General features: G+C 36.1%; 2 protein-coding genes across 4 annotated transcripts in view; one reads left to right on the plus strand and one right to left on the minus strand.

Moving 5' to 3' along the window:
- The window catches only part of LOC101736572 (mitochondrial pyruvate carrier 1), a 497,008-nt gene that overhangs the window by 64,042 nt on the left and 414,668 nt on the right, over nt 1-18,298 (minus strand). The window lies entirely within an intron of this gene.
- On the plus strand, nt 1,735-15,884 carry Rab11 (ras-related GTP-binding protein Rab11). Of its 3 annotated transcripts, none has more exons than XM_012690932.4 (6): nt 1,735-2,681; nt 3,207-3,328; nt 5,649-5,881; nt 7,306-7,421; nt 12,865-12,996; nt 13,769-15,884. In XM_012690932.4, exons 1-5 carry the CDS (start codon nt 2,642-2,644, stop codon nt 12,993-12,995), a joined length of 642 nt encoding a protein of 213 aa, XP_012546386.1. In that variant the 5' UTR covers nt 1,735-2,641; the 3' UTR covers nt 12,996; nt 13,769-15,884. The 3 variants fall into 3 exon arrangements, with proteins under 3 accessions (XP_012546386.1, XP_012546387.1, NP_001037618.1); XM_012690933.4 differs by having other exon boundaries at nt 2,167-2,681; nt 13,774-15,884; NM_001044153.1 differs by lacking the exon at nt 13,769-15,884 and having other exon boundaries at nt 2,565-2,681; nt 12,865-13,051.

The following is an 18,298-nucleotide window of genomic DNA, read 5'->3' on the forward strand; positions in this document are numbered from 1 at the left end:
TTTCAGTCGTTTTTTTTATTCAGCTTAGATCAGAATGATGGATATTTCGAAAATTCGAGTGATTTTTTAATACGACGCGGAACTAACGCTGCTTACGCTGCAGAAACAGCTCGCAATATCAATGTTGCGTTTGGAGAGGGAACTGCTAATCAACGCATCGTGCGATTTTTGTTTAAAAGATTTCGTGATGGAAATTTTGATTTGAAGAACGAACCACGTGGAAGACCGCTCACACATGTGAATAACAATGAATCGAAAGAGATGGTGCCAAATGAAGCCAAACTACCCAGGAATTAGCGGCATGGTTTAGCGTTACCTTATCAACAATATTGACTCATTTGCGTCAAATCAATAATATATAAAATATGAAAAGTGGGTGCCTCATGATTTTACTGATCTGCAGAAAGAAACGTGTGTTGAAACTTGTGTTACCCTGTTGAATCGTTGCAGAAATAAAGGAATATTGGATCGAATTGTGACATGTGATGAAAGTGAATTCTTTACGATAACCTTAAGCGAAAAAATGTTATGGTTGACCCCAGGTCAAACGCCGCAACAGTGTCCTAAAGCAAAGCTTACCAATAAAAAGGTAATGGTAACTGTTTGGTGGTCTCAGCAGGGTGTTATTCACTATAGCTTTCTCTGATCTGGTCAAACAATAACGGCGGATGTTTACTGTGCCGAACTCCAGCAAAACTTGCAGTGAAACATCCATGACTCATGAATTGATCTTCACTATTATTGCTCCATGATAACGCGAGACCTCATACAGCACGAGAAACTGTTTTAACTCTACATGCAATTAAAAACCATTCGTCACTCTCCATATTCGCTAGACCTTGCTCCAACGGACTACCATTTTTATCGTGATTTGGACAATTTTCTACGTGATAAAAAGTTTTCTTTCCAGGAGGCAGTACAAAATGCTTTCACACAGTTTGTAGAATCTAGATCAGCAGAGTTATATCGCAATGGCATAAATGACCTTCCTATTAGATGGCAGCAATGTATTGATAATAATGATAGATATTTTGACTAAACATATATTATGTTGAAAAAAAACGAATTTCAAATTTTCAGTTCAAATCGGCAATTTCATACTTTAACCCCTAACACTTAGCCTTCAAAGTCTACGGTACTTAAGGGCTGGCCAAAAAATTTAATCGCGAGAATGGAGTTAATTAGCACGCCTTAAGTATGCGTGACTAGATATTAGCAGCGTTGTCGGGAGGGCTGATAACATTAAAAAAAACTGTCTTCGTCCACGGGTCTACGGTCAACGGTTTGCATTCCAGGACAATGTTCGTGTTCGGTATTCATGTGTATGTGATATTGAATGAACAAATAAAAAAAATTGCAAACGATACCATTACAGAGTACTTATTACATCCTTTGGCTTTACTAAGTTATGCACTCGAAAAACATACCAGATAGACCAAGATAGGCATGGATTTTTTTTTATTGCTTAGATATATGGACGAGCTCACAGCTCACATGGTGTTAAGTGGTTACTGGAGCCCATAGACATCTACAACGTAAATGCGCCATCCACCTTGAGATATAAGTTCGAAGGTCTCAAGTATATGTAGTTACAACGGCTGCCCCACCCTTCAAACCGAAACGCATTACTGTTTCACGGCAGAAATAAACAGGGTGGTGGTACCTACCCGCGCAGACTCTCAAAAGGTCCTACCACCAGTAAATATGTCTTAAATATTGACTGTGTCATCGGGAACGCGAGGAGTGAAGTTGTGTGATTTGTTTTATTTTGTCTATTTAGTGTTTCTTCAGGTTTAAATGTGTAATAACGGTGGTTTATTAACTGTTTAGTATCTGTGAAAGTGCACAAATATGGGAAAATGAAACAAAACCGCTGGACGCAACTTCTCGGGATCCTCCAAAAAGTCCACTGAAAAAATCTTAGTAAATGACCACCATTTTACTAAGATTATATTTCATCCCATATCATCTCATTTCATTTCATTTCATCCCAGTTGATTAATGTCTCAAATTAATCATCTTCATTTCATTTCACCCCATATAATCATTTTTCATAAAGATAAGAATATATTTAAATTAAAATAAGACATGACTTAAAGGTCTTAGTACCAGGTCATTAAATTCCTTAAAAAACGGTCAAGATGTCAAAATTTTGACACCTGACAGCTGATCCGAGTTATGTCAGAATAGAATTCTCACAACTGATTTACGTTCGAAAATTTATTACATGAAATTTCAATTAAATTTAATATTTATCGAATTTTCGTTAAAAAAAGAATGGATATGCTAGTAGTGTAACAATTTAAAAATAAAATATATGGATGAAACTTTTGGCAGTAAACATTTTCAAAAAATTAACTTTTACACTTTTGGGACCTGTTCGGAAATCGAACGTACCCGAGGGGCGTAAAACAATCCGCCATTTTGTCCCTACAACAATTTAGAATTTTATTATTTCGATAGGTACATGATAGCGCTTTCAATCAAAATAATCACAATTAAAAAGTGATGTTAAAAGAACTGTGCATCGTTTTATAAATCTGTGATATTTGTGTCCAATATTATTTTTATTTACGGTCATCTTGACGTCTCGAAACTGACCGATTTTTGACGTCGACTAAAGAGCTCCGGATAAACCAAAATGGGCACAAGAGAGGATGAATATGATTATTTGTTCAAAGGTAAGACTTTTACTCGCCTGTTTCTTTTAATTAATTTTCGCAGTCAACGGAACTATTATTTTATAACTTATAAATGATGAATCCCATTGTTTGTAATACTATAGTGACGTAGAAAAAATGTCTTATTTAGATTTCTCCTTTGTTTTGTGTTTTAATTCTCAGTACTATATTAGAATCAAAATGTATGCATCAAACCAAATATAATTTCAATCTCAGACCAAAAATAATATTGTATTTTAACATCAGCTGATTGTATGACTCGATCGATTTTTTTGTAATTTCCCGTTCTCATGACTCATGTATGCCTCTTTTGTAGTCTAATAAAGAAAATGATTGTTCTATGTTTCGATAATGTTAACAATAATTTAGTAAAATATAGTATTTTATAACCACTAACCTATAACGAATTGTCTTTAATAGTAAAATAAAATAGTAAACACGATATTATAGCTTATGATCATCAGGATCGCGACTCGCGATAATCACCTTGAGTTTAGTAAATAAGTAACTTTATTTTAATTTTAGTTGTACTCATTGGAGATTCTGGTGTGGGTAAAAGCAGTCTTCTGTCGCGTTTCACTAGAAATGAATTCAATTTAGAATCTAAATCTACCATAGGTGTGGAATTTGCAACAAGAAGTATAGAGGTGAGTATCAAATTCCATTAAATAATGTAATTGTTCAAAAATTGAGCCATTAATTATATCTGTTATGAAATAAAAATAGGGGCGGCAACTAAACTTTTAATGTGAATAGTTTAAAAACGATGTCTAATATCTCAAACACCAACAAAAGTAAACCTATTTTGTTTAAAATGTACTACAAAATTACATTATTCATATTTTATAAATGGATGTTGTTCTCAAATTCACATAATATATCAATATATTCACAGATATAAGTGTAAGTACCTATCGTTTCAATAGTGTGAATTCTTTCAGCAAAACATATTTTCACAATATGCGCCCTCTTATAGTCAGTATTAAGTATGTATGACAAATATATTTTTAGTGATCTTCAAATTAAAATTGCTTGTCTTATCTTTAATCAGTAAACCTTGTAATTCATTAACAAAAACCTTTAAATTTATTCAAATATAACAGTACATAGTTGAAATGAGTCATCTTTATTTAGAATAATTTCAATAGTCATTGTATATACAGCTGCTTACCCTGCTACAAATAAAACAAAAAATCACTGTTGTAATAGTAATTTTAAATCATATTTTCACTTAGTTCATTGTATGTAACAGTTTCCCTTTTTGTCAAATTGTTTCCAATACACACATATTTATATTAGTCATGAAAAATGTAGTAAAATTTTGTTGGACTGGTTTAAAAAAATGAGATGTCATAGAAGTATATGGACAAATTAAGAGACTCTCAGACCTTTGTGTTAGTTTTCAGACTATTTATGTTTTCTGTATAAACTTTAAATTTTTTTTTTTTTATTTTTTTTTTATTGCCTTTGTAGGCAGACGGGCATACGGCCCACCTGATGGTGAGTGGTTACCGTCGCCCATAGACTTCAGCAATGCCAGGGGCAGAGCCAAGCCGCTGCCTACCGCTTAATACTCTCCACAAGCCTCGTTTGAAGAAGGACATGTCATAGCGCTCGGGAAACACAAACAAATTGTTAAACAAACAATATAAATTCTTAAACCTACAATGTTTTCACTATTTAGCTTCTGTCCCACTGTCAAGTAAATATTTCTTAAAACTTTGAAAGGCTTAAAAAAAAACAAGATTTTATTCTACTTGTGTACCAATTGCAATTCTGTTAGTTTAAATGATAGAAAAGATGTTGGTTAATTTTAATTTTTGTTATTTATTTATGGAAGTTCCGGTTTCCATCTCAAATTGTAGGTGTCAAAGAATGTCAATATTATCAATATTATGAATCACAAACATGAGAAAAGCTGTACAAAATGATTTATATGAACTCATTATTTTGTGAGCATGTGAGAGAGATCATAAGATATTCTCGTCCCCTATCCCTTTTCTGTATGACCATTTCAAAAATATTTTAATAATTTTTTTTTACAACCAATTTTGTGGGTGTTTTAAAAATGGAGATTTCCTTTTACATAAATATTATACATCTTATTGGATTGGAGCATAGATAAATTGTGGTATGTTCACAGATTGGACAGCTTTGTGAAGTAGTTTTTGTGAAACTCAACATTTCCACTCATATTCAATTCTCAGGTCTGTCAAGTGGTGGTAGAACCATCCTGTCTATTTTCTGCTGCTATTCCAAGTTAAAATATGAGACAACTATGACACAATTTAATCGAGACTTTTTAATCACATAATACATCTAAGGAATAATAAATAAAAATATCATATTTTGATTCTTCCTACTGGCCAAGGGAACAATGTTGAGTTGTAAATTCGAATTTATAGTTGTAAGTGAGCCTTTATTTAAAATCCTGAATCGTGTTGGCAAGGAAATAATTTATTAAAGCCCACGGGGACCAATGAACTAAGCTTTTTTTTTTATTGCTTAGAAGGGTGGACGAGCTCACAGCCCACCTGGTGTTATGTGGTTACTGGAGCCCATAGACATCCACAGCGTAAATGCGCCACCCACCTTGAGATATAAGTTCTAAGGTCTCAAGTATAGTTACAACGGCTGCCCCACTCTTCAAACCGAAACACATTCCTGCCTCACGGCAGAGATAGGCAGGGTGGTGGTACCCACCCGCGCGGACTCACAATTGGTCCTACCACAATTAATTACGCAAATTACAATTTTGCGGGTTTGATTTTTATTACACGATGTTATTCCTTCACTGTGGAAGTCAATCGTGAACATGTGTTAAGTACGTATTTCATTAGAAAAATTGGTACCCGCCTGCGAGATTCGAACACCGGTGCATCGCTCAACACGAATGCACCGGACGTCTTATCCTTTAGGCCACGACGACTTCAAAATCGAAGGCTATATCTTGTTGTTGTCCACCAGGTCGACGGTAAGACCATAAAAGCTCAGATATGGGACACGGCCGGGCAGGAGCGGTACCGCGCCATCACGTCGGCGTACTACCGCGGCGCGGTGGGCGCGCTGCTCGTGTACGATATCGCCAAGCACCTGTCGTACGAGAACGTGGAGCGGTGGCTGCGCGAGCTGCGCGACCACGCCGACCAGAACATCCTCATCATGCTGGTCGGCAACAAGAGCGATCTCAGACATCTTAGGTACGTCTCTAGTTACGTCCAATCTAGACAACACTAGCGAGCTCCAATCTAGACAACACTAGCGAGCTCCAATCTAGACAACACTATCGAGCTCCAATCTAGACAACACTAGCGACCTAAAGGATTAGACGTCCAGTGCATTCGTATGTAACGATGCGCCGGTGCTCGAATCCCGCTGGCAAGTACCAATTTTTCTAATTAAATACTTTCTTAGCAAATGTTCTCGATTGACTTCCACAGTGAAGGAATATCATCATGTAATAAACATCTAATCTGCAAAATTATAATTTGCATAATTACTGATGGTAGAAACTCTTGTGAGTTCATACAGGGAAAATTAAGTAACCCCGCCAACATCAAGACATGAGATCGAAATAAATCACTCCAAAATTCTAGATAATCCCTAAAGGCATTAGTTTCCGAAATATGACAAGTTTGTTTTCTTATTTAAAAACCAAACTTCATTGGAATTCATACTCATTGAAATACAGAAACAACTTGTCATCTAAACATCCGTGATTTTAGATGAGATTTCCACTTATATCGTTATCTGCAGTCTCTGTACGAAAATATTTACTTAAAAGATTCTAAAACAAATACAGCAGCTAACATGAAGGTCTAATAATATAGTCTAATATAATAATATGGTTTTTTAATGAATCTTTTTAGTAATGTTTAATTATTTTTTTGGCTATATGTCTGGTCAGGGTGTGTTCAAGTATCACGAAAGCAGAGTCAGAGGGCGAATGTTTATTTTCTTTCTTTATACGCCTACAAAGAGAGCGGCGTTTATTATAAATCTTATGTAAAATTAAAAAAATAAAATATACATTCGAGTATTTACTTAATATTTAATATTCGTTTTTTAAACATTAAGAGTAATTCAATAATTGAAAGTTTGCTTACGATACCGTCCAATGTTCCCCCTCAACCGATTTTATTAACTGTGTTATTTATATCACACATATTCCCAGTGGATGGTATAAAATTTCAAGGGTAATAAATATTTGACAATAAAGAGATTAGGTGTGGTCAAACATATTATGTTCCCATTCATTTCTAATATACTTAAGTATTTTCATTCGATTAAATGAAGATAAGCACAAACAATGAAGCCAAATAAAAGGTTTTTTTTTGCTTAGATGGGTGGACGAACTCACGGCCCACCTGATGTTGAGTGGTTACCGGAGCCCATAGACATCTACAACGTAAATACTGCCACCAACCTTGAGATATGAGTTCAAAGGTCTCAGTATAGTCACAACGGCTGCCCCGCCCTTCAAACCGAAACGCGTTACTGCTTCACGGCAGAAACAGGCAGGGCGGTGGTACCCACCCGCGCGGACTCGCAAGAGGTCCTACTAGCAGTATCACTTGATCCCAAGCGGTCCCACACAGCTAAGTGTTACGGTGCGCGTTCGCAGGTCCATCCCGACGGAGGAGGCGAAAGCGTTCGCGGAAGCCAACGGACTTAGTTTTATCGAGACGTCGGCCCTGGACTCTACCAACGTCGAGCCGGCCTTCCAGAACATTCTGACCGGTCAGTACCCACGAGTGACGTAGTGCTTATCGAACGTGCTATATAATTGTGGCGGAGGACAGTCGTGCTCTTGAAAAACCACTTCGCAATTTCGAGACATGCTTAGGTACGATGAAATGTACATTTGTACTAACTAGTGGTCACCCAGTCGAAATTATTTGAAATTATATTGAAATTAATTGAATTATATTTGAAATTATTTGATAATTATTTGAAATTAAAGTTTGAACAGTATTATTGGTTCTATTGTCAAAGACTATACTACTTTAATCACAAGACTACGCTATATACAAATAATATTAATCTATTCAATTTGAATAACAATAACAAAAGTTTGACAATAAATGAAGGGTGGTATATAATATATGTGTGTTGTGTCAAATATATGGTAGTGTGTGCAACGTTTTTTTATATTGATTTAATGTATTTTTTTGCATAAATATGTAAATATTTACACTCTGCACTCCTTCTCTATATTCTCTGCTAACTGACTCGGCAGACTTCGTAGTGCCTGAATCGATAAATAAAAGACCTAAACTTTTGTATAATATCAAGTTAAAACAAACAAAAGGAATCCGTCTGACGGGAGGGAGACACATCAAAGGAAAAGCAAAATTGCTATTTTTATTTAATTCCGAGCATTTTCATATTATTATTTATCTACCTTTTAAACCTTCTCTGGACTTCCACAAATAATTCAAGACCAAAATTAGCCAAATCGGTCCAGCCGTTCTCGAGTTTTAGCGAGACTAACGAACAGCAATTCATTTTTATATATATATATAGATCTTCATAAATTTTGTGATTAATGAAATTAAGTTAGTTCACGGGGGTCCATTTTAATTCTTATACTTTTAATAATTTTAATAGATTACGTACATAGTGTTCTGTTTGAATATAGGGCGTTCGATTGGCTATGATGTGATACAATGAATGACTCATTAAAATATTAGTGAATATTTCGGAACATCGATAGAATGAATATTACATTGTAATGCAAATTAGCGATACCGTTACGAAATCGTTCGCTTTGCTAATGTCAATGAACGCCCACACTATGATGTCATATTATATGTATTCATATATTAGCATTGTTTGAAGGTTAAAGGGACGCACAATTTTAAAATGAACATATTATCGTAACTTAGTGTTCAATATATCGCACCCTTAGAATTATAGAGACCCAATTCGAAATTTTGGATTTCGAGTTTAATTAAATGGACATGTATTTTTCACTGGTGGTAGGACCTCTTGTGAGTCCGCACGGGTAGGTACCACCACCCTGCCTATTTCTGCCGTGAAGCAGTAATGCGTTTCGGTTTGAAGGGTGGGGTAGCCGTTGTAACTATACTGAGACCTTAGAACTTATATCTCAAGGTGGGTGGCGCATTTACATTGTAGATGTCTATGGGCTCCAGTAACCACTCAACACCAGGTGGGCTGTGAGCTCGTCCACCCATATAAGCAATAAGAACATTTAAAAAATATGGAAATGGCAGTGCAAGATAGAGGGGGAAGCGGTCGACCGAAAAAGACATGGATGGAGTGTGTGAATGACGATATGAGAGAGAGAGAGAGAGGAGTGGGTGTTGAGATGACGGCTGATAGAAGAGAATGGAAGAGAAAAATTAACTGTGCAGACCCCGCCTAGTGGGATACAGTGGAGAAAAAGAAGAGACTTTAATTAAAAAATGGACCTAGAACTACCCTTTTCAGCGACTCTTAATAATCAAACGACCAAAAATAGCTAATAAAGAGACAAACTTATCCATCGGTCTCTTTCACTCCGTCCCCCTCCTCTACGTCTTTTCGGTTTGAAAACTCTATTCGATGTGTTCAAATCATGGAGTTAATAAGTACCTACAACTGGAGTGCTGTCTAATGCCGAGAAATCGGTCTCGAAAGAGAATACTTTTTGGTCGCGGTGTCCTTGTCTAATGTGGTGACCATATAAAATTTATTTATAGGACAAAATTATACGCATCCATCAGTTTTGAATTTACCTTAAGTAATTCTGTGTAGTCCTATGTAAATACAAAACACGTGCTTGCAACAGTTTATTTATGTAAATTCAATTTTAAACATTGCTTCGTCGTCATGGTGACTTTTTTTCGACGCTTTTTTTTGGAAATTGCTGCGATGTCGAAAATCTAGCACTGAGTTTTGTTACAAACATCATTACCTCAGTTCTATTACTTAAACTTCTTCAAACTCATGTTTAACGTCCGAATACTCAACCGCGACTTAAATATTATGTTGAACTTAATTACGCAATTCCTACTTTAATGTACTGGCTAAGTGGGCCGTGCAAATTAATATTTGACACACTGAGTGAGACACAACACACATGGTCTGCGCGTATCGGGTGCTCTTTTCCTACATTCACATCTTCAATTGATTTAAAATTGCTTGTATTTTTACTTCTGTGCTATTTTCATGACACGTATATATTAAGTCTACTAGTTATATTTTAAGAAATAAAACACAATGGGTAATAAAATGAAATGAACTGAAATTCATTTATTTGTTATATGTAGACAATTAAATAACTCTTAAATGACAAGTCAATACACATAACGCAATACACATAGTACTTGATCTCTATTTACAAAATATTGGTTATATTATATAATATTATAATGAGAAAAAATATCTCACATTTTAAAAATATATGCTCACACTAGTAAAAATTTATCAATGAATCTGACATATGGAAGGATATTCCACAAACTGGAGAGGATTCTCGCTTAAAACCACTTACAATATAAGTGTTCACCATAATTACACGGAAACTTTCACGATTTTCGAAAAAAAACAAGCCACAAGCTGTATCAGTGCCCTTTTAACTTCGAACTACAAACGTAAATAGACGCCATTTTTCTTTTAATCCATTCATAGCTTTTTTTCGGTGATGCCAACAATTAATCTGGCTTCCCATCAAATTCAACATGAAAACCATCAGAAATCTACGTACCTACCATTAAATTTTCCATTAAACAGAGTTTTTATTAATATAGAACAATATTTTTTTTTGTTAATGAGCTTTATTAATATATGATGTTCTATTAAAAATCAATATAATATGTCATATAATCAATACTTCTTATATAATTTATTTTAATAAATTGTCATCATCAGAAACTAATTTCACCATGACTTTGTACGTTTCTTTTGAACCAATTTAATTTTTGACGTTGATGGAAATTCTAAATTGTCGCAACATTTTCTAGTTAAGTTTAAGTCACATCGCTTAAATAATAAGTATTTAGATATATTATTGTCATAAAATGTTTAAAATGCTGTAAAGTAGATTGATTTTAACCTTTTCGATAATTTTCAACAACGCCCAAGCTACTAAAAAATCCACTAACCACTAAAAGCCATTTTTGATAACTAAGACAGCGGTCCAAATTACGAGATTTTGTGGAAAATCCTCTAAGCTAGCAACACTGCTTTTTGTTTGTAAAATGTGCGAGAGGGACACCACCACTTAATAATCATTCTCTTTTCAGACCGTTTTTCCTTACATCTTTTGCTATTTAAAAATAAACTTTAAGCCATAGGGATAAAGTATATTTTTAGTTTTTATGTCAAACGAAGTAAGCACTCCAGTTAGAATAGTAACTCTATGGTTCAAATAAACACATTTTTTTGCATTAGGGTTCCTATAATTCAGCGGTCGGGGAACTTTTTTAATTATTACCCCAAAATATTTTTGTGTAAGTTGATATTACCCAATGGCGAAGAACAAAAAAAAACGAAATGGCTTCTTTTTAGCATCTTTCATGTTATAGCGCCCATGATAATTTTGAAAAGAAAACGATAACTAAAAATTCAATTTAAACATCATTTATTCAATTTATCAATTTAATGCCAATACCTAGTAATACATAACGGTAATAATAGTAATATATGTAATATACAGTTGAGGAAAAAAAATCGCCCCACAGAAAATTTAAGTAAATGATAATTTCTTCTTATTTTATAATTCATGTGATATTTTTGAGTTTGGAATCACAACGATGCTAAAGAAGTTTCACTTCAATACATTTTACTCACAAAAGTTTCATTTTTACCTCCCGAAATTTCATTTTAGCCCATTTGGGGTAATTTACCCCAGTTCTCCGACCGCTACTATAATTCTAAAGGTTCGACATACACCAGTGTGCTTAGCGCGAATTTTAACTTCTCGATCGCGTAAAAGTTAACTCAAATTTGTATTGAGATTGAAAAGCAGGGTACGCAAATCTACCCTATTAGATTCGGTTACCTGAGACTGAATATTCCAATGACTTCGATATCCAATTGGTCCAGTCCCATTGTTGTGGCGGTAGGACAGAGTTCCGCATACAGTTTTAAAGATGTCATTCTTAGTACACGATTTTACTTTCTTCACCGTCCGAAGTCGATCGTTAACAATCGTTACGAGTACATTGCGCGTTTAGTTGTAGATTCCACAACGAAGGTGGAGCTCGAGCGACGTTAAAAACCCAACAGCAACAATAAATCATAAATTCAACGAGCGCCTTGTCTCGTAACGGTAGTGGTCGGTGCAACGTCCCGCCGGACACATAAACTCATGGTCAGGAAGTGGATAAGTCGTGATCGTAATTACATTTCTACGGAGACGGAATTCGAGTACAAATTGTAAATAGTATGCGTTGCTCTTGCCTCATGGGTAACTCCGGGATGTCGAGTGACGCGATCATGCCGAAGCTCCAATCTTAAAGGCGGGAAACGAATTTTTGTTAATACATACCTGTCTAAAATATGATTGGCTTCACGATGAAGGCAAATAGGCAGCGGCTTGGCATAGCATTCCTAATATCCATTACCGACAGTAACCACTTACCATAAGGTGGGCCATATGCTCAGCTAACTACATAGGCAATAAGTAAAACTGTTATATATAAGATTTGACATGACACTAGGGAGTGGGTAGTAAAATATAGGCCGACATTGTATTTTTTTTTCTTTAACACCTTATCCACACCTTACCTTACCCACAGTTACAATTTGTTACTAATGTTATATATATAATTGATAGATTTTAATGAGAGCTGACGATTAAAATTTAAATGAACGTTGTACTTTCACCGAGTCAAAAGCTTTAATAAATGGAAATCTCAATACCCAGTAAAATGGCCTCCAAAAGGGCGGGACTGTCCCCTCCCCCGCGCGCGATTTGTTTTTCAGTCCTTACTTACCGTAATAAATTCTTTGATTCTTAATCTATCCAGTGGTATAATTGAAATGTGGGTGGGGATTATAGATATATAGCTACAACACGAAACTGTATCCCCCGATTTTGTTATCATTCGTCTCTTTGAATTGTGTCCCTAAGAAAGCAATTTTAGAGACTCACTCACGTCAAAATAAATATGTAGTTATTCTGTATGTTTGCGTATTGCGTATTGTAATAATTGTGTGTGTTTGTGTGCAGAGATCTACAGGATCGTGTCGCAGCGGCAGATGCGCGACCCGCCCGAGGGTGACGTCATCCGGCCCGACGCCGAGCCCGCCGACGTGCGGCCCTCGCAGGCCGACAGTGTGCGGCGCCAGTGCTGCCAGTAGAGTCAGTACTTACACCAGCGAACAACTCGCCGACATCTGCTGATGACGGCATTGATATGCTAAATTCTTTATTGTTTTGAAGTGAAACCTCTTTAGTATCGTTGTGATTTCAAACTCGATGAAACGAAAAAATAAATCCATAGAGACACAAACACATAAATGTATAGAATTCAGCCGGCGAGAGAATGAGATAGAACACATTAGACGTTCTCAGTGTAGGGTTTTTTTTAATACAGCGCCATCTATGAGATTTTTAATACTAACTTGCGTATGAAACCTCTTGTATTGAATTTTAATTTAGGATTATACGTGAAGTTAAAATATCAATTCATACCTCATACTTTAAAAGATGATTTACAATTATTTACTAATGACAAAATTTTACATTTTTTTTTATTGCTTAGATAGGTGGACGAGTTCACAGCCCACCTGGTGTTAAGTGGTTACTAGAGCCCATAGACATCCACAACATAAATGCGCCACCCACCTTGAGATATAAGTTCTAAGGTCTCAGTATAGTTACAACGGCTGCCCCACCCTTCAAACCGAAACGCATTACTGCTTCACGGCAGTCTGTTACTGTGGGGTGTGCAGGGTGATGGTACCTACCCGCGCGAACTCACAAGAGATCCTACCACCAGAAATTATAAGTTCTAAGGTCTAGAATATAGTTACATAGACTTAGACATTTAGGATAGTTGTATTTTAATTTTTGAAGGTTTCATTTTTACCACGTGTGAATTGCACAGATGTTGTTTTATTTTTATTTTCAGAACAGAGCCCGATCACCGTCAGAGCCGGCGTGAGAATATCCAATGGCTGAAAATGAAAGAAAAAAAATGCAATAATTTATGAATCATTCCCAAACAGTGGTGTTAACAACGTAACAGTGATGCCAACGCGAAAATATCTTTATACTAACGGTCGATAGTCGCCTAAAGGTCTGCGATATTTTCAGTATGGCAACTTACTACGTCTTACGTGAAAGGAACGATGCTAAATGGATGTGTATTAAATTACGGACGTGGTAATTAGTAAAAAAAAATGTGTGCGTGTACTAGTGTACACACGTAAGAAGTGAAACTTCTTTATGGCCTTATTTTTCGAAAAATGATCTACATGCAACTTTCTAGAAATTGGTTAAATAAAGTTAAATTAGATAAAGTTTAAACAAAAGGATTTTATTATCATAGACATGAATACAAAAAAGTTAAATTAGATAAAGTTTAAACAAAAGGATTTTATTATCATAGACATGAATACAAAACAGATGGCGCGTAACGGAAAAATGTGACGCGTAACCGAAAAATGTGACGGTAAATTTTTTTCCAACGCCGATAAAGAAGTTTCACTTCAAAAAAAAAACTTGCTTCACAATTCGCTTAAGCTCGTGTCGTTCACGTGGGACATTAAAAATTCTAAAGCGATTAAGAGTGGCTCATGTAGATAGCTTTGTTTAATTATTGATATATAGTATCCGAAATAATAAAGACGATCATTCATTATCTGAACGAGATTTTGTAAATATCGAGGAGGAAATGAGAGCTTTGTGCTCGACTTGTGATGAAAAACTAATTGAATACCCAATTTCGAAAAGGGCACATCTCTGAAAATGTAAAATATTCAGGAAATGAAAAAAAAACGGATTATTTTCTAAAGCAGTGTAAAATTTAAAATATTAACTTTTGAGATACATTTTAGTCTTAATTAGCAATTGAAAATCACTGGAATTATTATCTTAAACGTCAGTAGTATATACATTTAATTAGATATTTTATATTTGTGAGATATGCCCTTTTCGAAATTGCATATTCAATTGGTTTATACAATACTTTTATAGTTGAATGTCTCCCGACATGCTACAAGATATGTTCGATAGTGAATGGACGTCTTTATGTTGTTTCGTTGAGTGAAGCCCGATCTCTAGGAACATGCTTCAATCGTTCAGAGCAAACACATTGCGATTATACCTTGAACATATTTTATTTACACATAACACCTTATTGTTTCTGTAGAAAATAATATCTATTTATTTAGTAAAATGATTGAATCGACGGAAAGTTGATTCTTTGTTGATTAAATACACAATGCAATACATTGAAAAGGTTATATATTGTTAATGAGTCTTTAAATACTTGCCCTGCAGTTTAAGAGCTTTAACCGTTGCTATTCCAATGCATTCAATATTGACAATTTGTGGCATTTACAGTTTGCATTCAATTGTATGTCACCGAGAAGACATTAGTTGTGACCAGTCGAACTCACGCTATTCTTAATTGTATTGTATTGTGTAGTGTTACGTTTCATATTTGAAAAACCCGATAAATAGCAATAATTAAAAAAAAAAACGAACGTTAAAAATAGCACACGATCTTAGCTTCGTTGAAAGTAACGTGTTCTTTTATAATAAATATTTACTTTAGTGTAATAATATGTAGTTACTGTAATAACGAGATAGCTTTTTTAAAAATGAAAACAGTTTTTTTTATTATTATTATTATTTTACTTTACGGATATATTATTATGTGCCTTCTGTAAAACCGGCGTTACATAGGTATTTGAAAATGCTTTGTTCTTGTGATTATTATTTTTTGCCTAGGGTTAAACGTGAATGCATCGGGGCTGATAACGTTATCGCAATACTCAGTGCGCGTCACCCCGCCCCCCGCGACCCCCTCGTCCGGCGGGGGGTTGGGGGGCGGGGCGAGGCCGCGTTCGTTGTATCGTGAATGCTCTCCCACACAAGCGCGCCCTCGGCACCGCGCCTGCGTGGGAGTGCACCCAGAAATTATATAATTGTATTATGGTCTTACATATGCATGGTTATTTTTAGTGCCTACCTGTAATTACTTTATTAAAGACAAAGATAATAAAATAAAATAAAATTTATTTTCGTTTTCAATGTCTTGTCCGATTCAAAGTTTAATTTATGGTATTATGGTTATGTAATTCTATTGTGTCTTCTACTGTGACTGTCGAGGAAGTGTCAAGTGGTCGAGAGTAGGAGGAGTAGTAGCGAGAAGTAGTCAAGTGCTATTCGTAATCGTAACATAGAGCCAAAACTTTTATTACCAGTGCTACAAAGTTGAAACTGCTGACACATTAGATTGGGGGCAATAAGGACGAGGCAGAATAGGGACAAATCTGGGATGTTACAATACTTTTGTCCGGTTGTTAGAGATTTAACTTTGTTGAAATCCTAAAGTTAGGTACCTACCTAACAACTAAATAGTGCCAGCCCTATCGAAAAACTATTGTCCCCATAAGTAACCCGATTCACCCCAACGCCTATCCCTATTCATACAATAGGGGCAAGTGAGTTTTTGTAACTACAGCTCGACCAAGCTAAGTTTGCACCTCGCATCGATTACGTCACGATGCCGCTTAGGTACGGTCTGAAAAAAGGATTCGCTATGACTTTAAAAATGTAAACAAATGTTTGTTAGATTTTACTTTGCATTTATTGTTTTTAACAATATATTATACATGGGTACATTAGAATATAGCGATATCAGGTTTTTGTATTAAGACCACCCGGGGTTCTTGCACTTTTTAAATTTGTATCTCAATTGCTCAGTAATAATTTTCCTTTGTTTCTTTTTCAGGATTATGTTTCTCCTTTCACTGTGTATCACCTTTCCTTTCATTTTGTTTACCACAACAATCCTCTCGAAGTAAAAAAACAATGAAGGTTAAGCGTTCAGTAACAACAGTTCAACAAAAACTTAACGAAAATAGTCCAATAATATAACTAAACTTCAACCAAAAACCTAACAAGTTAAAAAATTTAAAATTCAACGTATAGGGAGACGAAAACTCGTATGACGCGTGTCGGCGACAAAGATGCTAATCGTACTGATGCGACAGGGCGATCGCGGGAAGGTGAGCGGGGAAGCGGGCGGACCGCCGCATTCCAACGAGGTGTAAACTTAGCTTGGTCGAGTAGTATGATTATTCTTTGTGGGACCATTGTGATTTCCGTTTTATTACTATAACTACAAAAAAAGAAGAAAAAAATCAATGTCAAACTTAAAAAGTGTCTCAATTCCCTCCATTTTACGGTATTAATACTAAATGGCAACACTTATGTTCGACCTCGGTCAACTGTTGTTAGTTTAGATCGGAGCAGACTTTATTCGCTCTACCTAGAACCGCTGCGTTCATTGAGAGAACGTTTCCAAAGATCTTTTCTGCTACATATTGGTCCGGTCTGGAATGAACCCCCCCTTCACTATGTTTCCCGACCGCTATGACATGTCTTTCTTTGAACGAGGCTTGTGGAGTGTACTCAGTGGTAAGCAGCGGTTACGCTGTGCATTGCTGACGTCCATGATCGACGATAACCCTCCACTATCGGGTGGACCCTAAACTCCTTTGCCTACAATTTTGGTCGTTGGTTGGTCGTTTTAGCCTAAGCGATAAGATGCCCAGTGTACAAAGCCCGCCGACATGTGTCTAGTCTTGAGGAAATACGTAATTTAAGGCATAACATCTTGTGATGAAAATCAAACTCGCACAATTTTGCGTTGTTATTGACGACAGGTCATTAGGCCCGTGTGGGTGGGCGTAAATTTCTTGCCCAATTTTCACGAAGCAAATGTACGGGCTTGCTCGAAGGCCGCAACGGGCCTTCTACGATTGAGACTGACATAATTTTTTAAATTTGAGGCCCTCGGGTTGTGATGTTTACGAGGTCCCGTGACACTAGGTGGGCTGTGTGTTTATTTCCTCAATTGGGTATCAAAGAAATAGGCCAGGAGCTGACAATAGTTCATCCAGCTATAATTCTACAGGTTGGTATGCGAACCCGACCCGAGTTGGCTATGTTAAAACCTTGTGTATGGTGAATCGGGATGTGTATGCTGCTCTCCACTTTGTTGTTTGATGAAAACTTTTTTTTTATTGCTTAGATGTGTGGACGAGCTCACAGCCCACCTGGTGTTAAGTGGTTACTGGAGCCCGTAGACATCTACAACGTAAATGCGCCACACACCTTGAGATATGAGTTCTAAGGTCTCAGTATAATTACAACGGCTGCTCCACCATTCAAATCGAAACGCATTACTGCTTCACGGCAGTAATAGCCAGGGTGGTGGTACCTGCCCGCGCGGACTCATAAGAGGCCATACAACCAGTAAAACGTAGTAAAACCTTAGTACGATAAGTGGCCCTAGAGTAAGATGCATCATAATATGTAGCTACTTCAATGAATGGCTGTCACTTTATTTCGTGGCGTACTTACAAGAGTAAACTGCAACATTAAAGCTGAAAAGATATCAGATAGGTAATTTACATTCGATCGC

The sequence above is a fragment of the Bombyx mori genome, chromosome 6, assembly GCF_030269925.1.
Source record: "Bombyx mori chromosome 6, ASM3026992v2".
Lineage (NCBI taxonomy): Eukaryota > Metazoa > Arthropoda > Insecta > Lepidoptera > Bombycidae > Bombyx > Bombyx mori.

Bases quoted from the DNA above. Each gene is read 5' to 3' on its own strand.
- Rab11 (XM_012690932.4), top strand. From the start codon at position 2,642: ATGGGCACAAGAGAGGATGAATATGATTATTTGTTCAAAG. The intron at 3,329-5,648 runs GTGAGTATCAAA...GTTGTCCACCAG, and splicing joins TTGCAACAAGAAGTATAGAG to GTCGACGGTAAGACCATAAA. The intron at 5,882-7,305 runs GTACGTCTCTAG...GCGCGTTCGCAG, and splicing joins AGCGATCTCAGACATCTTAG to GTCCATCCCGACGGAGGAGG.